General features: G+C 35.5%; 3 protein-coding genes across 3 annotated transcripts; 1 reads left to right on the top strand and 2 right to left on the bottom strand.

Moving 5' to 3' along the window:
* Positions 1-1,066: 1,066 nt before the first annotated feature.
* On the bottom strand, positions 1,067-7,415 carry LOC128013249 (serine/threonine-protein kinase RIO3). The gene is made up of 13 exons (XM_052596082.1): positions 7,119-7,415; positions 5,880-5,995; positions 5,511-5,653; positions 4,847-4,954; positions 4,643-4,752; positions 4,411-4,554; positions 3,277-3,404; positions 3,010-3,192; positions 2,685-2,844; positions 2,362-2,442; positions 1,993-2,082; positions 1,805-1,912; positions 1,067-1,727 (listed from the first exon to the last, which is right to left on the bottom strand). The coding sequence occupies exons 1-13, from the start codon at positions 7,152-7,154 to the stop codon at positions 1,608-1,610; spliced, it is 1,527 nt and encodes a 508-aa protein (XP_052452042.1). The 5' UTR covers positions 7,155-7,415; the 3' UTR covers positions 1,067-1,607.
* Positions 7,416-8,508: 1,093 nt separating this feature from the next.
* Positions 8,509-16,050, bottom strand: rbbp8 (retinoblastoma binding protein 8). The gene is made up of 18 exons (XM_052596080.1): positions 15,660-16,050; positions 15,344-15,386; positions 15,056-15,151; positions 14,845-14,957; positions 14,685-14,757; positions 14,410-14,564; positions 14,018-14,113; positions 12,152-12,222; positions 11,895-11,968; positions 11,537-11,813; positions 11,342-11,423; positions 11,166-11,236; positions 10,845-10,944; positions 10,592-10,756; positions 10,409-10,469; positions 9,356-9,443; positions 9,107-9,248; positions 8,509-8,896 (listed from the first exon to the last, which is right to left on the bottom strand). The coding sequence occupies exons 1-18, from the start codon at positions 15,766-15,768 to the stop codon at positions 8,793-8,795; spliced, it is 1,920 nt and encodes a 639-aa protein (XP_052452040.1). The 5' UTR covers positions 15,769-16,050; the 3' UTR covers positions 8,509-8,792.
* Positions 16,051-16,410: 360 nt separating this feature from the next.
* On the top strand, positions 16,411-24,875 carry esco1 (establishment of sister chromatid cohesion N-acetyltransferase 1). Its single transcript, XM_052596078.1, has 10 exons — positions 16,411-16,544; positions 17,186-18,923; positions 20,459-20,543; positions 20,753-20,816; positions 21,271-21,361; positions 21,613-21,744; positions 22,279-22,368; positions 22,492-22,635; positions 22,933-23,117; positions 23,907-24,875. The coding sequence occupies exons 2-10, from the start codon at positions 17,187-17,189 to the stop codon at positions 24,052-24,054; spliced, it is 2,676 nt and encodes an 891-aa protein (XP_052452038.1). The 5' UTR covers positions 16,411-16,544; position 17,186; the 3' UTR covers positions 24,055-24,875.
* Positions 24,876-24,943: the final 68 nt, after the last annotated feature.

A 24,943-nucleotide genomic window follows, 5' to 3' on the forward strand; every position in this document is an offset into this window, starting at 1 on the left:
ATCTTTGCTGGCTTACCTGTGTTAATAAAATACTGCAGATGGATCCGACCGCCTCAGCCTCTTCGTCACATGGATACTGTTATATTTTAGTCATTTTTATTTTTTTAATCACTTTAAAAAAAAAAAAATAAATGTCTAGTTTTTTTTTTTTTCAGTTTTTGTACAAGTTATTTTAGTAGCCTACATCATGTGAAAATAAAAGAAATGTAGCCTTGGTAACTAGCTAGGATTAATTAAGTATAAGTTTTTTTTATTATTATTTTAGTTCAATTTTAAGAATTATTTTAAGTAACTTTTTATGGTTTTAGTTTGAGTGACCTTTTTATGGATAAAATGTCAAGCAACTATGATACTTATTCCCCAAATAACTCATACGACAGTCAAATAACATTTCACTGCATACCGCTGCTCCAAATTCCCGCCATTAGAAGTCATACGCTAATAAATATTCTGTTCAATTCATATAGATAAAACAGCAAGAGTACGTATGTTACTAAATATTACGAGGTTTCTTCTAGGTATTTATAGTATGACATCTCACAAGTCAGGCTTTTAAAACAGCTGCAAGTCCTTTGAAATATCAAAGTTTCAAAATCATTGTGATGATACACGGAGGTCCAGTTTCCCGCGCTCACGCGAAACGTTCTTTTCTAAGATCAGTGAGCGAGAGCGTGTACGAAATTCCACGAAAAGGGCACACTGCTTTGCACGTGCACAGATATTCACTGTAGTTACGATGGTGAATTCCGCTCACTTAACTGTAGGGGGCTCCAAAGTAGCAAAAATATACAAAACCACATATCCTCGCTTCAAAGAAAAGTTCACCCAAAATGAATATTTTGTGAATTAGTTTTTATCAGCTGTTTGGACGGCAATTTCTGACGGCACCTATTCATCGCAGAGGATCCACTGGTGAGCAAATGATGCTACATTTCTCCAAATCTGTTCTGATGAAGAAACAAACCCATCTACAGTATATCTTGGATGACTTCTCATTTCGAGTGAACTATTCCTTTAAACTGTATTTATTGCCAATAATCCCCAGCTAAAGAAAGAACTCAAAGCATGCCATTTAAAGAGTTTTATTTGATTCTTGACCTGATGTTACAAAACCACAAATCCACAATAGTCATCTTAGAAGTAAAATGATTTCACGTTAAAACCCAGGCTTTCGTTTTTAGTTTTTTTTAATGATGAACAGATTGGATCAATGTCCAGAGTTCTGCTCATCATCAAAGATGAAATCCACACACAAATTCAGAGCATTCAGAGATCCTCAGATCTTCATTCTCTGCTTGCTCTCATTGTGGAAGGAGACACATTTTTAACACTACACAATTCTAACTAAATTCTACATGTGTCTTTATAGTTATAGTATTATTTTATTCTGTTTTAAACCATCTTCCAAAATGGTCTGTTAAAAATTGACAGGTTATGCTCGATGTCTTGAATGATCATGTGTCACTTTCAACACCGAGCAAACGCGTCAACAGCAGAAGGACGGCGCGAGTTTGTCACATGGACATGGCGTTCGTCCCATTCCACAACTTATTTGTGAATGGAGGGATTTTCTCTCCTTTATTTGTCAAATAACTATTGTGCTTGTGTTAATCATCATCATCATCATCAGTGTTTAATTGGGGTGGGCTGCCTTCACTGGTGTCCATGAAGATTTTCTTGCTGGATTTCTGCACATGATCTTCATTTCTTTTCTCCAGGGCTTCAATCTGTAAAAACATACCACACGATTGATTTTTAAGTTTTAAATATCAGTTGGATCTTAAAAAATGTTTGAAATCCAGACCCGGGCTAAGAAATCAGCCTCATTATCACTGTTGATCTGCAGTCCAGACACGGTGTTGAACAGCTCGAATACATCGAGAGCTTCAGCCACACCAGCTTTCTGGAAAAACTGGAGAGAAGAAAACATTCATTAGTGATCGCAACCTTGCAGAGCTCTTTATTACACCACAAGACAGTTCGGACACTTACTGTGGCCACATTCCTGCAGTCTCTGAACAAGAACTCCAGACCGTGAGGGTGAGTGGGCTCTATGGACTGACTCACGTCAATGAACCACACCTTCATAAGGGAAAAAAAATTATACAAATAAATTTAAGGTGTCATTGGAATATAAAGATTAAAAAAAAAAAATACATAGTTGTTTTAAATCGTAATAATATATCACAATATTTCTGTTTTTAAGGCATGTTTGAACAAATAAATGCAGACTTGGTGAGCAGGAGAGGCTTTAAGTTTTTTAACGGTAGTGTAGTTGATGAACACATGACTAGCCTTGCTTTTTCTGCAGAATTGAAAAATAAGTGCTACGAAGATTGTTTTAACTGGCTTAATACAAACCTGTCCTTCATGCCAAAGCATGTTGTATTCACTCAAATCAGCATGCACCAGATTACAGTCTTGATACAGACGCTGCATCATCTGTGAGTCCGAGAACAAGAGGTGAGAATATCAAGAGCAAATATCAAAGTCAAATTACACCCTAAAATTAAAACAGAAATAAGACTTATTATTATTACTATTACTTATATTATTTTATGACAAGTAAGCACTGTAATAAAGTAACAGAAATCCTGTACGGACACAAAATATAATTTCTTATTTTTTATCCAATTTCCATGTAACAATAGCAAAGATTGTTGGGAGTATTCCAGGACACTCACGTTTAGCACTTGGTAGTATGCTTTCTTCATATCCTCAGAACTCAGAATAGCGTCCTTCAGTTTAGGTGCAGGAACATGGTCTTTTCCAATGAATGACATCACAAGGATATGCTTCTTCAGAATCACCACCTCGGGACACGGGATCCCTGCTTTCTTTATCCTACACACATACATTTGTGTGTGCAAGAGGGGTGGAATGGCATGAAAAAGTAGATGAAACCAGAATATGTTGTAGTGTCATCTTAATTTCCATATGGCATTTATTAAATCAGTCATATTAAATGTCAAATACTTGTCTTATACAGTTAAATGATCGGTTTATCACCTGGTGAGGTTGTGCATCTCCTTCTCAGCCCACAGGTGGATAATTTTGCGAGGATTCAGCTTGCTGAAGCGGTCTTTGAAGCGGTAGTCGTCCTTGATATATTTGTCCCGGTTCTTAAACTCATTCAGGGTGGTCTTGAAAACTTTGAGGACACACTCTTCTGGAACAATCTTCTCTTCAAAGCTGCATGAGACACATTGAGATTAACACTGCATAATTAATGCACACTTTAGCATTAATTGCAAGACTTAAGCGAGTTGCACACACCTCCCTCCATTAGCGTGGAAAACCACCGACTCTTTTCCTGTGCTGATGCAGCCATTGATGTTCTCCAGTATCCCAGCATTCACCATTTTGTACATGAGCAGTCTGGTCCTGGGGTCCACAGCTTGTTCCTGAGCAAAAGAGGAGATGAAATGTACAGTCAGCATATACAAGTGGAAGCATTACATTTCTTTGACAGTTTGTTGAGTCTCAAACTCCAAAAAATACAAAAATTTTTTATTATTATTATTATTATTATTTTTAAATGCTTTACATTACATTTATTCTACAGTTGGTTGAGTCTGAAAACCCATAAAATACAAGAAACAAAAAATTATGAGTATGAAATTATGAGTTGGGCTCTTTACATTGCATTTCCTCTACTGTTTGAATATAATTAAATTCATTAAAATATAAATCAAATGAAACAAATAAAATAAAACAAGATAAAATAATGAATGGGTTTTTGACATTATATTTCTGTCTGAAGTCTGAAAACCCCTCAAATAAAATTAATCAAAATAAACTAAAATAAAATGTAAATAAAATAAATGTATTTATAAATCTATAAATAACAACTGAGTTGGGCCCTTTGCATTGTCTAAAACCCCCTAAAATAAAAAAGAAAATAAACTAAAAAAAAAAAAAAAAAAATTAAATTAAATTAGTGCTGTTAAACTGTTAATCATGATTAATCATATCCAACTTAAAAGCTATAAGAATATAAATATATAAATGTATATACATGCACATTTTTCTGAATATCTACTGTGTGTGTGTATGTATTTATATATACATAGTAATTATACACAATACACATACATATATTATGCGATTAATTGCAATTAAATGTTGACAGCACTAAATAAAATAAAATAATTAATAAAAAAAATGGTTTGGGCTCTTTACATTTCTTCTACAGTTGGATAAGTCTGAAAATCCCTACATTAAACTAAAATAATAAGCTCAACAATAAAATAAAATAAAATAAAATATGGATGGGCTCTTTACTTTATCTTTCTTCTACAGTTTAAGAAGTCTAAAAAACCCTTAGAATTGTATGGAATAAAATAAAATAACAATAAAAAAATGATTCATGGAAAATTGGTTGGGCTCCTAAAAGGGAAACAGACTCACAGCAGTAGAGTGCTCCTTCTTCTCATGAAGTCGAGCGCTGCGGCGCTGCTCGCTGTCACAGTGGCGTTTCAGAGCGTTGTACACTTGGTTGGAGAGCTTCAGGTCCATGCCGATCCCGTCTCCCACCTGCACCTCCGGAGCAAACTGCACAGAATCATTCAGAGATTGAAACGATTACAACTGAAACAACAGTTTAACATGTCATTTAGGATAATGTGTGAACAAGCCTAACATTGTCCATGCGTGCCGTGTTCTTCCGTCCACAGACTTCCTCATCATGTTTGGTGGTGATGTTCTTGCCCTTTCCAACAAATCCCTTTTTAGGGGTCGTTGTTGGTTTGGCTGAGTAAGTAAATCAAATGTAGTCAGGAAACAAAATATTAACTGCTAAGGGCAGATAAAAAAATGATTTTCTGTGTAGCACAAACAAGCTCACCAGCTCTGTAGGGGTCATGGCGAGTGTCCTGCCAATCAACCTCATCTTCAGAGCTGTCACTGTCCTCATACGGATGAACCATCCGGTAGTTCTCAAACGATATGGAGACTGGAAATTTAATCAGTTGTTAATTTTTTTTTGTACATGCATGCATGTCAAAAATAAAAGTTTATGTATGCATGTTTGTTTGTTTATGTATGCATGTTATATTATGTATGTATGCTTTTGAATTTTTCTAGATTCAGCCCCCACCCCACCCCATTTAATTTCTCCGGATTGCATTTTTTCATGATTAAATTACATAAAAATGTAACTTATATGGTCCTATTAAAATCAGCTTTATTTTTATAGCATGTATAATAAAATGTACATTTTAATAATTTATTTAAAAAAAATTATAATGACAGAGCCAAATGAAATGTTTAATTTAATTAAATATTGATAAAAAATGTATAAGCAAAAATGCTGCTAAAGATATTAAGGAATAATAGATTAACAATCAATCTTAAAAAAATAAAATACAAATATGACAATTCCTTTAATTTTTCTGCAAACATAACTAAGGTTTTTGTCACAATGTAGTCAAGTTAAACCAAACTTACACACACACAGATTGAAAGTCCAACAGATGAAAACACACATTATTTGAATGTTTTTGTTTTACCTTTGCTGTCTCCGTTAAACTTCCTCTCCTCCCTGCGCAGCTGCGTATCAAACTCGCGATCGAACTCCATCTGAAGCATCTGGGCCAGAATCAGGTCGCTGGACGTGTCTGCTTCAGGAGCGCAGGTCAGGTCCAGATCGGTACTGAAAATAATACAAGTAAATGGATACAAAAGATGTTTTTGCCTTCAGAATTCATGACATATTTGCTTTAAACAATAAAAAATAAATAACGTCAATGTACAATAAGTGCCAAAAAATGCCCTTTCCAAAGTGACTATATCATACATTACTATTGTTTCTATATATAGAAGTACTCCACTACTAGACTTGTAACAGTGCTAATAATTTGATACTGTTTGAGACTGACTCAGGGATTTCTGGGAAAGAGCTGCCCTCCTCATGCAGCTGTCGGGCCAGTTGCTCACTCATCACATCAGCCAGAGAGCAGGGCGCTGGTGCCAGGACAGGAGCACCCCATGGGCTCTGGAAGAATAACACAAAACAGACACGAACCACTGATACACTATCGGCAGAGGGAAGGCTCACATTCCAACAATTACCACCATCTACAGTTGACAAGCAGAATAAAAGTCCGGTCACATATGTGCCAAAATTTACTCACCCTCATGTCATTCTAAACAAGGGTTGCAAAAATTTGGAAAAATTCCAGTAAAATTAGAAAATAGAATTGTTTTTATTTTTCATTTTTTTGGCACTTTTTGGAAATTTTCCACCTCTTTGCAACCCTTTTCCAAACTTTGATTTTATTTCTTCTGTTGAATGTAAGAGAAGATATTTTGAAGAATATTGGTAAATATTCTAAATTAGCATTTTTGGATGGACTATCCCTTTAATAACCTCATCAATAAGCACTGTCTCACATTTAATCAGTCAAATAGAAAGATTTGAAATCTAGATTTTGTTAATATTTTACATTAACAGAAATATGAACTATATGTAAAAACAAACTATGTTTGTATACTATTTTAGTAACTGAAATAAAGCTGTAATCAATTAAAACAGAGATACTACATTAACAAACTTAAATGAAAATGTGTAGAAATGTTGCCCAAGTTAAATAGATGTTTAAATTTAAGCATTCAAATTACTAAAACTTAAATGTTTAAAAATAATAATAGAAATATTAACACTGAAAATGTTAAAACTCTTAATTAATACTTTAATAATATATAGGTATATATAGAGATAAGTAATGCTAAAATAACTTGTTTTTAAGTACTGCAATATTTATTTGGCCTACTTAAACCTATAAAATGGTGACTTAAGCCCAGATCAAAAGTCTCAAAGTCCACATGCTTATGTTAACCTAACCCATAAACATTTGCACATGATAAGACTACCTTATCATTCTATTCTATTCTATTCAAACACGTTCTAACTGGGTAAGGTTCACCAGTGTTAACTCTATTCAGCTGTCAGAGTTGAGTCATCACGTGTCAAGCAGGTTTAGACCAGTCTTACCGTATTACTCACCATTCTGTTGTATAATGCTTGAGAGATAGGCCTTGTACAAAACCAACTCATATTTTTGTCCACATAATTCGACAGTCAGAGAATGTGACATCAAACTGTTCGGAAATCTCACCTTGGTTTCTTTTGTAGTGACTTCAAGTTGGTCCATGTTAGCTGACAGAAGGTTTACGTTAGATTCAAAGAGACTAAGAACGAGACGCTTCTAACACTTTATCGCGTAGATTACTAGAATAAAACCCGTGTAAGATTCGTTAATATCGACTTTGATTTTCTATGTAACAGTACTTATGACTATTTTTAAACAAGACCGCTAAAACGTGGTTTAAAACGACAAGTTGGTTCGATACCGACAATATGTCAGATAAAAATAGATGTGAGATAAAACCTACAATGGTTGGTGGGACAACCCCTATGACGTCACGACTCGGATTTTCAAAATAAAAGTGAAACGAAAAACAAATAAAAGTATTTGTGATTGATTTTATAATAGTGACTGGGATTTCCGAAAACAGCCAGAGATCCATGTACTTGAGAAGCAAAATTACACAAGATAACAATACTTATTTCTTCAAAAATTCAATAACTTTACGTTTAAAACAAGAAAAGAAATCTGCCCAAAGGGTGAGAAATAAGATTATTTTTCATACCCCACTGGTAGATATTTTCCTTGTTTTAAGAAATAAATGCATTTCTTTTTTATACATTTTTTTTCAGAAAAAAAATGTAATTTCTAAAATCATTTTGCTTCTCATGTAAATTTTTACTCCTTATTCTTAAACAAATATTGTATAAAAAAAAAAAAGGAAAGGACAGATGTATAGATGATCTTAATTAAATTATATTCTTATTAGTGTGTGTATGTTGCTGGGATCTGCCATGAGCCTTATGATATACAATCCACAAGTAAATTCATATCATGATTTTCTCTGAGTTTCCTGTAAGTTAAAATCTCCATTTCATAATCTCTCTACGGTTCTTAATGTCTGATCTCTCAGTTTGTTCTCAGTGGCTACACATGGGCATCCATCCATCTGTTCTGTGTTGGTGTGTGTGGATTTATTTGTTTTGGGATTTAGAATTGACAGTTTCAATCTTAAACCACAGAGACATATTTAAAATTTGGTCACATGAAAGTGTGTTTTTAATCTCTGTTCTGTTTATGATTCTGCTTGTCCAGTTTACCGTGCAGGGCGAGCTTTTCAAAATAGACATAAGCCATTGCAATCGTTGGTTCTTCATACCCACAATCTTCCTGGATTAGTTTACCGATCTCTCTTTTCAGACTGAGAATGTCGCAGTAAAAGAAAACAATACATACTTTTAGACTGCTTCTAAATATTAGTATTTTTATATATATATATATGTATAAAAGGCAAAAAGCTGATTTTTATTGTCAGCAAAATAATTATTTTGTTTGATAAATAATTTTGCTACTATAAGTTAGCACAATCATATGCTTGGATGTAATGAAAACAAATCCACTTCAAAAACAGTTGTATTATTATTTTATTTCAGGATCATTTTTTTTTTTTTTTTTTACAAATTAGTCAAAATCAAGTGTATAAAATGTCAAACAATTTACGTAGTTCATCTCTTACAGACAAAACTAGGTTTTTTTATTACTCAAGGTAATTTCATAAAATCTAAATACATTGAAATACTTAAAAATGAGACAAGTAAATAAAATAAGCAGCTATAATCCAGGACATGAGGAGACAGAATGACATATTCATCCATTTAGTTTCAGTGTGATTTTAAAATCATATCTGAATTATAACGGATGCACTCAGTGCTGATGTTTTTGTGACTTGGCTTTCGGTGAGAACATGGCGAGGTACGGCCGTCTCCTGCGTATCCGCACGTCCGGCTGGTCGTCCTCTTTGATGTAGCCTGTTGAGAGCAAAGAATGATGTCTTAATGCTTCAGTGACCAAGATAAATTGATAAAATAAACATGTCATTCTTCCTTTCACAGGAAGTCTATAGATTGAAAGTCTGATAGTCTGGGTGCTGGGAAACAATGCCTTTGTACACATGTAATGTAGCATTATTAGTGTTATATAGTACATTTCTGCAATTTGTCAAAAAGCTAACACTGTACCTCTTTCCACACAGGTCTGTGTTGATGGGAAACCCACTTCCCAGAAGTTCTCTGGAGTGGAGGGTGGGATGTAGCGGTAGCGATGACGTGAACAGGAAGACAGTTTTTTCTGTCTTTCTTCCTCTGGAAGGTCTGCATAGTACTGAAACAACACAATGCTCTTAATTACAACATTGTAAATGCTCAATGTTATTATATTATTTAGAAGGAGGATATATATTTGGTCATATAGTGTATAAACTGCCTCACATTTTCACACTCTTTACAATAGTGGCCTTTCAGTTTTCTCCTTTCGTCTTTCTTACGCACAACATCCACACAAGCAAAAGATTTATCCCTGGAACAGAAAGCAAATCTTTGATGAATCATTTTGTATTTATATTTTGATTTGAAGGATTTTTATTCAGTTGTTTAAGACAGTTTTTTAGCACCATGTGCATTTGAAGCTATGCAATCTGAAGTTCTTTGCATATATATATTTTTTAAATACTTTAAACCAAGATAAAACTTTGATAAAACTAAACCCATAAAAAAATGTGTTACCTGAAATAATGTTAAATTAAATTAAATTAATGCATTTAGCAGACACTTTTATCCAAAGCGACTTACAGTGCATTTAGGCTAACATTTTGTATCTAACATGTGTTCCCTGGGAATCGAACCCCCAACCTTTTGCACTGCTAACGCAATGCTCTACCACAGAGCCACAAGAACACAAATAATATAAATAATAAAAAATAATATAAACATTAATTGAAATCGCCAAAGTAACATTTCTAATTTTTATTTAGTTTAACTTGATGTACAACAAATAAAACCTGAATTAATGATTTAAAATTAATTATAATAAATAAAAACAAACACTTATTTACAAAATAACTAATAATTAAAATGTATTTATAAAAATGCAAAATAAAAATAAAACAATTCAAACAAAGAAAAAAAAACTATAATATTATCTTAACCCTCTCAGGCTCAAATTAAGTTTTAGTAACAAGTTTTTTAAAAACTAAAAACCTTATTACTCCAGATACATATTTTATGTATCTGGAGTAATAAGGTTTTTAGTTTTTACCTGTTGCAAATCAGCAATGCCTGCCTTGAGACAATGTTTTTTAACCATGGATGGATTTAAACCTATTGTACAGGACTTATAAACAGTGATAGGAAGCTTAGAATTTTCATCTTACTTGCTCTTTAATGATTTAAATGTATCTGTATAGAGATTTTCACAATACAAGTCTTTCCAAAGCAGCTCAACAAGAACATTTATGACCAATGAAAGCATCATATATTACTCACCTGCTGGACCTATCATTGTCGGACGTCGCTCGTTTGGGGTCTGCAGGCCGGCGGAATTCATCTGAACAATCACAGTATGTTTGTTAAAAAGGTTTAAAAGATAAAGGACAAAATAGAAAAAAAACATACTGGAAGACTTTCCCCAAAAAATTGGAAATGATGAAACAGAAAAGAAAACATTACCTGCTGCCACTTGTTCTTCCTCGTCATCATCTTCCTCTCTCTCCTCCTCATATGTACCGTCTCGTTTCGGATCAAAACTCTCTTCCTGTGGACACGACTCATATTCTCCATATCCTGTCTTATCGAAGATGTCAGCAAGGCTGTCGTTTGCCTTCTGCCCGATTCCTGTTGATCAATCACGTGTAGATGGTGTCTAGAGTTGCTTAAGACATTACTCTGAAGAAACAAGATCAGCTGTTCATGCGTGTAATACCAGTGCTTTGGGATTGTCCCATCCTCTTCTGGCCTCTCAGAAGGAGACTGTGACTCACAAATGTGCAATCAGTGTCCATCGTTTCTATGTCTGCTCTGGTCTAATGCAATGTGGGGGAAAATGTCATATTTTTAGATTTTTAAAGATTTTTGATCTTTTTATTTTAGTGACTTACAACTAAAATAACCAAATGACCATGGTTTATGGTTTCCAAAGAAGTCTCTTATTTGATCAAAAATACAGTAAAAACAGTAACATTCTGATCCATTATTACAATTAACATAAATAACTATATTTGAATAAATATGCATAAATATATACCTCTGGGTGAGGAGAGCTCTCAGTATCATACTGATCCAGATCAGCTCCAGGATCAACACTCCAGCTCTGATCTGTGACAAATAAAGACCAAATAATCCAAAAACATCAGTAAAACCGCACAACCTGAACTACTCAAGAACTATGAACAGAAACTGTTTATTATAGATCTGAATTACCGTATGGAAAAGAAATGTTTTGGTTCTGAACAGAACTTTTGCGAGGCGTGTGCTGGTCTAAACATTTCCTCTTCTTTGAATCCTACAAACATAACAGTTCAAACCAACTCAAGTGTGTTTACATTTTATGTAAAACTGTTTTGAAATGGGTAATCAGGTGATTTGCTGTAATGCTGTGGTCTGAATGTGTCTAACCGTTGTTTCCTGATTCTTGTTCTGTATACGATTGTTAGTTGGAGTGGAAGCCAACATCATCCCCTTGATTACGGTTTCATCTGGATCATCTAGGCTGGAATCAGAAATCTCTCTTTTCCTGCCATCCGTATGTTTTCTCTTCCCTTTAACTGGCACACGTGTGCTGGAGTTTAAAGGTGTGTGGGGAAAGTCGTCTGCAAGCGGCTGCTGCTCTCGAGAACCCGACGCATGGCAATGCAACACGGACGGCGATTCGTCATTCTGGACCGCAGTGACTCTGAAAAAAGAAAAACAAAACTTTTGGTGATTATTAAGAGCTCAGAAGTAAGTTTATTTGGATTTAAGACTGTCTCTTTACATGTTTGTGCAGTCGTGTGACTCGGGTTGTTGGTTCCGTTCAGTGTGAAGATCATCATCATCTTTATCATCAAACTGGAAGCAAAACATATTTGACATGTGAACACACACTTCTAAACACTGCCAGTGTGGATAAATAGAGTATATTTAAGCATGGTCATCTTCAAAATACACAACTGAAATAAAATCTAAAATGCATTTTGGGATATAACACATGACTGGGTTTGTGTCACACTATTGATGAAGATAAGGCAGAACCTTTTCTGGACAGACGTCCATCCAGCAGGTCTCAGGAACCACAGTCCTGAAATGTTTCTTAGTTTGAGGCTCTAAAATAAAAACACATTGATGTTATCCTTAGAGAGATCATCACTTAAAACATACGGCTTTAAAAAAAAAAAAAAAGTACATTATAATTCAGTCAAGTCTAAAATATTTAACTGGAACCATATTTACATTTGTTGTAAGAAAAATACATTTAAAGAGATACTCCTGCCCAAAATGAAAATTTAGTCATTAACTACTTACCCCCATGTCGTTCCAAACCCGTAAAAGCTTGTTCGTCTTCGGAACACAATTTAAGATATTTAGGATGAAAACCGGGAGGCTTGTGACTGTCCCATGGACTGTCAAGTAAGTTACACTTTCAAAGTCCAAAAAAGCATGAAAAGGATCGTCAGAATAGTTCATCTGTCATCAGTGATTTAACCATAACGTTTTGTTACAAATAGGGATGGGCATTCGATTAAATTTTCTTAGTCGATCGTCGGGAGAATTAACGATCGACTATCGATTAATCATTAATATTTTTATAATTATTTAATTTTTATAATAAAAAAATGCAATGAATACAAAAATACAGCGTGTTTTTCCTCGGTGAGACCTTTATTACAAGATCAACTTGTGGCAGACAGTTAAACTACATTCAGGCAAACCGAACATATATCCGCGTGCATATGCAGTGCTCTAAAGCAGCGGAACCTGCAGCTGCTAGCAGGCGTTCTTAACCCTTTCGAGTCGATTAACGCATATATGCGTTTTGAGTCTGAATAAAGTGCTTCATTCTTTTTTCTGAGGAAATCCATTTCTCAAATCATCAACCACATCACATCTTTTTGGGGTGAATTATGTCTTAGTCTTCTCATCGCGAAGCAAACAGTAAAATAAAATAAAAACTTGAAGAACAGTCTCGCTGCATTTTCTTCTGTGTGGGCGTATTCAAGCGCGCGCTTCAGTTTGAATCTGAATAGCGCGGGGGCGTGGTCACATTAAATATAATGAAGGAAGATATGAAAAACAGACATTGCGTTGTTTTCATATGGATTACTTTATCTCAGAATATTTGTTTTTCGGAAGCACTTGTTTAGTTTAAAAGTAGACATTCCAGGCTTTCTATAGATATCTATCTCATGTCTCTTCGTTGAGTATTCACGGAGTTACGGTTCATTTTAATGAAATGTTTGTACATGACGACCAGCGGAGACAAAGACTGTAGACAGAGCCTCATGAAAATTTGCCGGGATGCACAGGTACATCATTTGAGCCGTGGCCGTGTTGTACTTAAACACGGTATCGCAATGTTTGCAGTTAACTAGTTCGCTTTTTAAATCAAAATGGTCCCACGCCACACTTCGCCGTGACATCTTCATGATTATTCTTTGAAATCAAAACGGAAGATCACAGATAACCGAGTAGGGTGTCAAATATTGCCCCATGGTGGTAAAATATTTAATTGCTGCCACACAGTGAAATTCATTTAATTGCTTGAAGACTCGCACTACGCAACGCAACCTGCATTAGATTAAAAAAAATGCTTTAGATTAATCGATAACAAATTAACATGATCGAGGAAAATCTTAACGATCAATTATCGATCGTCGATTAATCATGCCCATCCCTAGTTACAAACCTCCCGGTTTTCGTCCAAAATATCTTGAATTGTGTTCCGAAGACGAGCAAAGCTTTGATGTTTTTGGAACAACATGTGATTAATTTCAAAATTTTCATTTTGGGGTGGAGTATTCCTTTAAATTCACACTTATGGTTATCTTATTGGTTATAGATAGACATAATATGTATGTATTAATGATATATAAATTCTAGATGAAAATCAGCTCATAATACCTGCAATACAAGTGACGTCCATTTCACATGTCTCAGCTACCAACACACCTCTGCCATTACAGCTGAAGGGCACAGACGGCCCTTCTCTCCTGGGTTCTGCAAATTATTAAAAAGAATTATTTTTTATTAAATTGAAAATAATTAATTTAAAACTGTATACACACACAAACATGTGTATGTGTATATATATATATATATATATATATATATATATATATATATATATATATATATATATATATATAAATATATATATATATATATATATATATACACAATAATTAAAACTATCAATACTTTCAATTTTTTTCCCTTTAAAAAAGGATTTGGGGAATATGAATGATGGCCAAAGGCCTTTTTCTCTCATTTTCAATTTGTCATGAGTGTCTTACCAGGGTATGAGAGTGATAGTGGTGTCTCAGCGTAGCGGACGTGGTTCTGCTCTTTCCGTCGTTTCATCTTGCTGGCAACAGGTAAGGACAGCGGACGGTGAGGAGAGTCTGGGATCATCCCCTCCTCGGCCTCAGAAGACACATTCTGCGGAGAACTAGACACACATACAGAGACATCCACTTAAAAAAGACGCTCTTGTGATGACTTTATCAATACAGATCTCCACAGACATGTGGAGGCATTTTGTCATGTTTCATTTGACTTTGATACTCACCCTGACTTTCTAAGTCGCTCCAGCTCAAGACTCAGTTTCCTGTTTTCATCTTTCAGAGTCTTCCTCTCTGCCTCTAACTCACCGACACACATTACAGCAGATGAGTTGATAGTAATAGACACAATACAACACATAATAATAATAAAACAAAAATGCTCACCAAGTTCAGAGATGACAGACAGATTTTTCTGATTGGTATCTTCAAACTCAGTTTTGGTCTTTTTAATCTCCTTCTCGATCACAGTGCAATGGTCACATGGTCCAGAACGCACCCTAAACACCGAGGCACAAAAAACAGCAACTCAGGGTAAGATTAGGGGAAAAATACATCATGTATTGCTAAAAAGGTAAAAATGTCCCTTTCAGAGCACCTGTCCTCAAGCTGTCTGATCTTCTCCTGCAGGATCTTCTGTTGTTCTCGTAACTGCTGGTTCTTGCTGTGAAATTCACCCAGTCTCTGAGCATCTCTGAGAAGAAAGCAGAATTATCACATTTTGACATTACAGAATACTGTCATCAAAACAGAGACCCTTCCATTTTTTTTAATGATCATCAATTGTCTATAAATTAAAAGTCATTAAATCAAACTGATATATACAACAATCTTCACTGAACTTTTTAATTATATGTTCTTTTCATACAGTAAGCTTCACACTTACAGACAGCGCTCTTTCTTCAGTTTGGTTATTTTTGCCTGCAATTCTGGAAATGAGAAAAGCTGATGTCAGTGCAAAAGCAAAAACATATAGTGTTTTCAATTGATTAGACTGATTAGTAACTTTAGCTTTTTTTATTATTCGAATAAGTTAGATATATATATTTAACAATAAAAAAAGAGCCAAATGCATTTTTAAACATATCTGATGATATCTAATTATCTCATTTTTAAATATCTATCGCATTAGAAAGGTAATACAACTGTCAGATCCAGAATCTAACGCACAGTTTGTGCAGAGAAAGAGAAAGCTCTTGTACCTTGCAGAGCGGAGTCGTGGATCTCTCTCACGGCATTCAGAAGATCCTGGAGCTTCTCTCTGGAGTCTGCAGATGTGCTGGAAGCAGGGCTCAGATCTGGAGCACTCATCCTCAGTCAGTTTCTCAGACTCCTGCCTGCTCACTTTCACACACAAGTGATAACCAAAGTAATTCGACCTAAAGTTGACATTCGCTATTTCACACAGCTGACTGACTAATACATTCCTTTCGGCTGTTTACATAACGACATCATTCGCTACATGTATCCGAGCATAAGAATAAAACAAGGCAAGTATATTATAAACAGAAATTAGCTTATCACAACTGATAGCTCTGCTCCATTATGTAAACATTCGGAATCCGCGCCTCGCGGAGGATTCTGGGAGTTCTGATTCGGCCAATTTAGAAGAGCGTTATTGACATCTAGTGGCCAAAACTGCATTAAGAACTAAAAATAAGCATAGAAACTGTGTATATTATATAATCTTATATAATTTTTTATTATATTTTAATTTATATGCAGCGATAGAGTAACTCCAATAAGTAAAATAATTGCATTTTATATATATGTGACAATTCAAACATTAATTTAAAAATAAAATTATTATTACAATGACTTTTTTTAGTTCTAATATTATACACACACACACACAGACACGTTAAAACAAAATAATAATTAAACTTAAAAAAGCAATGAGAATTATTTTCTACTTCTATCCTCTAGTAGTCCAGCACATAATATTTATATGTCTATGGTCCAGCAGGTGTCGTTTAATCATACAGTAGCACAGCAGATTCGCCGAAGAAGACTCAGTACCGGAAGTGAGGCTATACTTTGGTTCACACAGCGGAAAACAGCTGCTGTTTAGAAACAGGGAAAGATAGGTAAGTTCGGCTCTGTCCTATATCACTGCCCTTTTTTATACTTGTCATAATAGTTATATGTTAGTCTTACTTACTTATTTGTAATGTATAATCGACAGTAGTGAATGTCGTTGGCTTTATATGGAGACAGCTAACGGAGTTAGCCAGCTCTGCTAACTTTCTTCTCGACGTCATACTGATGAGACACTTGAAAAATTACTTTAATGTCTTTTATCTACTGTCCGAATCATCATAGCATGTTATTATACACTGGAAATGAGAATAAATTACTCATGTTTACTTCATACTTCTCATCTTTGGAGAAGCAGAGACTGATCCGAGCTGTTGACATGTCGATGTGTGTTAAAAAAATAGGATTATTTGATTTATGTTGCGTTTTTTAATACACTACGAATATAGATAATGGTGTTATTGTTATTACAGACTGTAGGAGCGTTTATTGTAAGTTAAATGTCAGAAAGTCGTTTAAGATATCCGTTATGATGAATGACAGCTGCTCATCTTCTGTATTCAGTATTTCTGTTTATCCGATTTTTGTTTCTTTCTGCAAATTTTTTATATTTAATTACATTGTTACTGGTACTTAAATAGATTTTACACGAATGTTTGTTCATGTAACTTGCTTTGTCATTTCTCCCTAGGATGCCTGGGCAGAAAAGAAAGATGCCTTCCTCTGAACCTGAATTAAAGAAAACAAAGATAGATCAAAGTCTCATGGAGTCGGATAAAACTCAGATGCCCAAGAAGTCTTTGAGAGGAAGACCTCCCAAAAACAAAGCTTTGGAAACTCAGCTGTCGTCTCAGAAGAAACATAAAGCACAACCAAGGGAAGAAAACAGAAAAGCCGTTCGACGGTCGTCTCGCTTGAAAGCGCCGCAAAAGAAAGGCACGAGAGGAAGACGGCGGAAAGATGAGGGGAAGCCGAAAGTCTCTGGAGATAAAAAATCTCAAAATATGTCTGTCTTGAAGAAAGGAGATAAGAAATATGTTTCAAGAGTAAAGAAAGAAAAGCCAGCCATCGCTGAAGCAATTAAAACAGTCGCAACCTTGTTTCCTGTGCAGATAGAGCACAATTATGGACGATTGCTTGACCTTCAAAGTGAGGAGATCACGTTACCCAAACCTGACAAAATTCACATGGCCAATGTAAGTGATCTGCAGTCACTTCTCGAACCGCGAGTGAGCAAAGTAGAAGAGCATAAGGAGCTTCCAGCAGACCCTATTGAGAAAATCACAGTGAGTGTGGATGCAAAAGTGGATGTGCTGAGTAAATCTCCTCCACCTCTAGAGGCGCTTTTCAAAGTCATCCAAGAAACCAGCATCACAAAACACTCCTTCTCCGGTAAAGGCATTTCCGACATGGATGAGTTAGAAGTCGTGAACACTTGTTCCCTGCAGGACAGCGTACAAAATACCGACATGGCAAAAGTGTTTCTCCCGGATTCAGAAGCATTTCTGAATGACGATATTGAGATTGAACATTGTGTGGTGGAGATCGAAACTTATGAGGATTTGAAGGAGGAGAACATGGTGAAAAAAACAACAGGTGAAGCTGTGACATGTAAGGAGGTCACTTCTTCGCCCTCTTTGCCCCAGGAAAGTGCGACGGACTCCTGGCAAGAGCTTCCTAAAAAGCAAGCCATGAACCCGCAGGCTCGGACTAAGGCACGTCTGGCGGCTTTAGCTGAAGAAAGGGCGGCTGCCGCTAAGAAACCCCCACCTCGCCAGCTCAACCTCCTCGCTCTCTGTGAGGAAATCGCGGATGATATTGCATCTGATGCTCCTGGAACTTCAGATGGGAAAAATACTGAGCAACAACAGGAGGCGAGTGAATCTACAGAGGTTTACGAATCCGAAAAAGAGGCGTCTGAAAACACAGCACCCCTCGAAACCTCTAGTGTTGAGACTGATGAGCCCAAATGTGAGGATGGTACGCCTAAGAAACGTTTTTTCCTCAGCCAGGTGTCTTTGCCACTCAAGACCCAGGAAAAGAAGAAGCTCTCCCGCTTTCAGAGGCTCAGGCAGGTGGAGCTTCAGCGGGATAAGTTGACTTGGACCCGTGTTAAAAAGCTGAAGTTGGATCAGGTGAGTCAGGATGGTTCTCTCAAGGACATCGACGCTCCATCAGTTTCACCCAGCGTGGCCACCACCCCTGCACAGGTTCCTGTGCCAGAAAGCGTGCCCAAAGTGAGCTCCAGTGAACCCAGGAGGGCACTTCCGGCTCAGGCGCCACCCATGCCTAATGGAATCACCAGCCCCAAACCCAAACCAGAGGTGGAGTATAAACCCTACACTCCCAGACGCAAGTATTCTCCAGATGACTTTGAGCTCGAAGGTCTTGAAGAGGAGACGAGCAAACCAGCAGCACCCAAAAATGAGGTTCAGACACACATCCACTACCATTTAAGAGATAAAAAATGTTTTAAAACATTTAAAAAATCTTTTTAATGTGTTATAATAAATTATACTTTGCAAATTTTTATAAATATGAAGTTGTAAAATGTCTATTGTACTGCACTATGAATCAATTATGATGGATTAAAAATTATTGTGGGGAAGTCGTGGCCTAGTGGTTAGAGAGTTTGACTCCTAACCCTAGGGTTGTGGGTTCGAGTCTCGGGCAGACAATACCACGACTGAGGTGCCCTTGAGCAAGGCACTGTACCTTCAACTGCTCCCCGGGTCCAGCATAAATGGCGGCCTACTGCTCCGGGTGTGTGTTCACAGTGTGTGTGTGCACTTGGATGGGTTAAATGCAGAGCACGATTTCTGAGTATGGGTCAGAAAAATACTTTTAAAATGCCTTACATTACAGGAAATGTTCAAGGGTTTAGGGTCAGTAAGGGTCATACTTTATAACTTTTTTATTATACTATTATGTATTATAATATATTTTTTATTCAAATTTTTATTATACTTTTATTTAACTGGGATACATTAAATTGATCAGAAGTGACCGTAAAGACACTTATAACTTTACAAAAGATGTTTTTCAAATAATGCAGGTCTTTTGAACTATTCATCAAAGGAAACAGAAGAAAATTGAATGTCAGTTTTTTTTACATATTAAGCAGCGCAACTGTTTTCAACACTGATAATAATAAAAATATTTCTTGAGCAGCAAATCAGCATATCAGAATGATTTCTAAAAGATCGTGTGACACTGAAGACTGGAGTAATGATGCTGAAAATACAGCTTTGCATCACAGGAATACATAACTTCAAAAATATATTTAAATCGAAAAAAGTGATTTTAAATTGGAATAATATTTCACAATATTACTGTATTTTGATCGAATAAATGCAGCCTTAGTGAGCATAAGAGACTTCTTTAAAGGGGTCCTATTATGTGCACCTATTATGTTTTGGGGGTGTTCTAGAACAGGCTCTCATACTAGGTTGTTAAAAATACACATTATTTTTCACAAATTTTAGATTATTACAACACCCCTCTCCGCGGTCTGGCTTGAACGGCTCGAATAGTTCCTGTACCAAAGGAAGGCCCGCCTTCTGGAATATGAAATGTGCTGTGATTGGTTAGCTGGGCCAGGCCAGTGTGTGCTGTGATTGGCTCCACTCGGCGCCTACTTGGGAAATATCGTCCCTCTTACCATAGCCGCCTAAATAAATAAAAATGATACACATTGTCAATTGTAAAATAGGGATTACAACAGAGTCTCATCACTGAATATTAAACTTCAGCAAATAATATTCTCCGCATCATTTATGACTTTCTACAAGTTGTTGAGGAAGGCTGTACGATTCCTTTTCGTTACCTGTCAGACTTACAATTTATTGTCTAAAATATTTTCTACACATTATTTGAATCAATATGTATTCTCTTTATGAAACCTCTTCATGCTTGCACTCTGAACAACCACTACAATTGATGACAAAATGTGTCTTTCTCACAGGTCAATGCAGAGCAGTCCTCTTCATCAGCTAAAGTGCAGCCAAAACCAGCAGTGGAGAGAAATCCATGCGTCCCCGCACATGCAGGTAGACATTAGATTATTTCATTTGTTTTGAGTTGAACACGAAAGCCTTGCAATTCTATTTTCATAGTTGGCACTTGTGGATCTTATCATACCCAGTTAATAAATTGTTTAAGTTTTAAACATGTTAAATTAATGATATTTGACAGTATGTCTAATAATAATAAAAAATATATATATATTTCCCCTACCTTGTGGTACATGTGTTCACAGATAAGCTGAAACCCTCTCCCCAGCAAGAACCTGACCAAAAGACGCAAACAGAAAACAGCAACCGGTAATTTAAAGGCCTTTCATTAAAGATTTGAAAAGTAAAAACTTGATTTCAGGTCTGTAAAAAAGCACTGTCATGTTGAAGTGTATTTTTTTTGTCCAAAAGCTTTCTCATTTCTCAGTTTAATGTGCAATTATAAAGTTTTATTAGCCTAAAAAATGATGTGGATCTGCATGTCAGAGCATTGTTGGTTTGAGCAACACTGACACAACCAATGCCACGAGTTTGAGGTGCTCTCATTTTGTTCAGGGCAACTTTTTCAGAAAGTCATCATTCTTTCAATTTTTTTTTTTTTTTTTTTTTTTTTTCAATTCTATTTGTTGATGCTATAACAGAAATGATGGACATATATTGAGATATTCTCAAAAAAAATAATTCTCATTAGGGTCCATTCTTGGTATCTGGTTTATTAGTTATTCTATAGAAAATCTGTTTTAACTTTCTGCTATCATTTCAGGGAAACTTCTAGTGTTGAACCTGGATCAGAAGAGAAGAAAGAGGACAAAACCAGTCCCAAGTCTGCCAGCACAGCAGCACAGTCCGGCGATGTAAGTCTGTTATATTCTAACAACCTTTGTGTATTTGTTTAGGTTCATTTATCCCCATCTCCATTTGGATTAGTTCATCATAATTAATCAGAATTTCCTTGTATTTCTTTTCGTTCCTTTTTTTAATTTTTTATTATAGACCTAGATGCAAATACTTGTCACAAATTTAGTTTGCACTGTTTTGGAATGAACAATTAAACCTAGAAAAGAAGACATTCGTATTTGGTGAAGGCTGTTTTTGTGCTTTACAGGAAGCTGGTCAGAAGGTGTTTGGTGCGCTGATGTGTAACGTGTGTGGGATGCTGTACTCTCCTACCAGCCCAGAGGACGAATCCCAACACCTCCTCTTCCACAACCAGTTCATCAGCGCTGTCAGATATGTGGTGAGTCAAGAGAAACTGTTGCTTCCTCTACAGATAATTATCATTACGTTATTTACCATAACATAAAGATGTTGTTTCACTCAGATCTGTCAGCAGTAAGCACATCCTTGAGTGGTTTTGTTTTTTATTCTTATAAGATCAGTGTTTTAAAAAAGTCAAAACATATTAAATATCAATGTAGACTAAAAACTAATGAACTAATTCATTACAAATTTTCCCGTAATTAATGGTGATTAATTGTGCCTTACATTGGAATTAGTACTAATAAATATATTTTTACAGTGACTTGAAATTGACGTAGAAACAACATTAAAACACTGTGTATTTATAAGTACTTATTCAGTGACATTCATTTCATAAATATAGCCATTTAACGTTTACAGTTAATTTGAAAAATATTATAACTTGTCTTCACATAAACATATAGCGTGTTCCATATAGTGTAATATTTGACACAGTTATAGGATAGGGGTTTTAGTCTCAAAATAACTATATACCCATTTCTCAAAATCATTATTGCAATATCTGTACCAGGGCTGGAAGAAGGAGAGAATCTTGGGAGAGTATCCTGATGGCAAGATTATTCTCGTTCTCCCTGATGACCCTAAGTATGCACTTAAAAAGGTACTTGTCTCTTCCTCATATCTTTCCTTTCACTAGCCCCTCAAACTGTCTATTTCAAGACGTCTAATAGCATTCATGATACATATGATACCTGTTTATAATATGTGTCTGGTTTGATTTGAGGTTGAGGAGATCAGAGAAATGGTGGACAGTGACTTGGGCTTCCAGCAAGTGGAGACCAAAGTCCCATCACAGACCAAAACCTTCCTCTTCATTTCAAATGATAAGAAAGTGGCAGGCTGTCTTATCGCCGAGCACATACAAGAGGTCAGCTGAGCACACAGGTGTTTAATGTAGCATGATTACAGGTCTATATCATATTAAATTCATGCATCATTTTTAGAAACCAATAAGAGTGCAGTACTCTAAGCTCATTTAATATATTTTATGTTATTTAAACCCATTTATCAGAATTGCACTTGTTTTCAATTAGCAGAGAAAATGTGAAAAACATGCATATTCCATATAAGCCTTTTAAAAGTCATTGTAAGGTGCTACGTCTCTATGTAGTGTTCGTCTTAGTCAGTTCTACATCTGATGGTTTTGTTTGGCTGCTGTGTGCAGGGATACAGGGTTATAGAGGAGTCCGTGCCGGAGGGTACAGAAGGAGAGAAGGTCATGTACGAGCGTCAGAGGGCCTGGTGCTGCTCTACCACACCTGAGCCGGCGCTCTGTGGTATCAGTCGCATTTGGGTGTTCAGCATGATGAGACGGAGGGGCATCGCCTCACGCATGATAGAGTGCCTCAGGTAAAGGGTTGAACATTTTTCATGAGCAAGTCAAGTCACCTTTATTTATATAGCGCTTAATAAAATACTGACTGTGTCAAAGCAGCTTTACAGAGTCAACAGGAAAAAAGTTTAAATAAAGAGATATTAAAACCACAAATGTAATTTATTATAACTAGTTCTTTCAAACGATTAATCATGATTAATCGCATCCAAAATAAATGTTTTTGTTTGCATAATATATGTGTGTTTGCTATGTTTATTTATTATGTATACTTATAAATACACACACATGCATGTATATTTTTCAGAAAAATATGTTGTTTATAAATATATACATGTAAATATTTTCTAAATATGTACTGTATGTGTTTGTATTTATATATACATAATAAAAATAGTACATACACATATTATATAAACAAAAACTTATTTTGGTTGCGATTAATCATGATTAATAATTTGACAACACTAGATATACGTTTTAATAAAGTTATTTATGAATATAATTATGTTAAAATAAATTTGGGGGGCATTCGTTCTTCTGAGAGATTAATCATTAAATAATAATAACAAGAATAATTTTAATTTTAAAACATTAAATTAGAAATAATTTAAATTGTAATATTTCACATTGTTACTGTTTATTTCTGTTTTTTTTTTCTCTGTGAAGCATTAGAGATAAAAAAAATAAAAATCTAAATCTTCAGATCTATAAATCTTTCTACAGTTTACAAGTTTTCGAGTGTTAAACAAAATAAATTTGTCTTTACAGGAAAGACTTAAATGTTGATTTGTCTTTTTCTCCAGGAATAATTTCATCTATGGGTCTCATCTGAGTATAGACGAAATCGCCTTCTCCGATCCCACGCCTGACGGGAAACTCTTCGCTACACATTACTGTGGAACCTCTCAGTTTTTGGTCTACAACTTTGTTAGCGGCAGTCGCTCAACCTGACAGGACGTGGATATAGAGCTCAGTTTAAAAATACTGACATTTGAGAAGAGGACTGGACTTAGAAGACTTTATTTCACGATACCAAACAGTGGAAAAATGAAGTGAGAGAACACAAACCGACCTTAGGATGTTTTAAAGGCTCTTTTTGCTCAGAGTCCTGGCTTGAATTGATAAACATTGGTACAGGAGATGTAGGATGCAAAGCTAGACACTGATATCTAACCCTTACGGCCAGTTTGACGTATTTTAATAAGCCTGCAGAGTAGCTTATGCCTGATGCATTGTTCAGTGAAAGACATCTAAACTGTTCTCTCAGGTTTAGGTTGCAGGCAGCCCATGTTAAGTGGAAGCCATGTAGTCCAGTGCACAATTGCAATATCAGTGTAAGTACTTCTTCCTAGAACATATAGGAAGACGTGTGAACTTTTCTACTGTAAGCAATGCCTCGGTCGTGAGGCGACAACTTTTGAAACTCAGGTTGAAAAACATATGAATTTCTCATCGAAATCTCCCTTTAACCCCTTCATGATGTCAGCTGTTTTCAAAAAAAGAGTATTTTCCTGATACAGTGTGTTCCATGTGCATTTTAAAGAGGTTTACATGCATGTCATTGACATCGAAAAACGGCACATGATTTCAAAGAAGTCGCTGGTTTTGCACAACACTGTGCAGAATGAATATGATTCATTTGTTTTTAAAACACAAGTGTAATAATTCCGAATGTTTGCGCGGTCATCGTATTTCATTTTAATATTTTTAGAATGATTTTATGTATGTAAATGTATTTTGATTGAATTATATTAATTTACTCATGGAAATGACTACAGATGGATCTTTCGTTGTCTACACTAGCAGGACAGAGGGTTAAAGAGTTGTTCTTTTGTAAAAT

This window comes from Carassius gibelio, chromosome B24 (genome assembly GCF_023724105.1).
Source record: "Carassius gibelio isolate Cgi1373 ecotype wild population from Czech Republic chromosome B24, carGib1.2-hapl.c, whole genome shotgun sequence".
Classification (NCBI taxonomy): Eukaryota; Metazoa; Chordata; class Actinopteri; order Cypriniformes; family Cyprinidae; genus Carassius; species Carassius gibelio.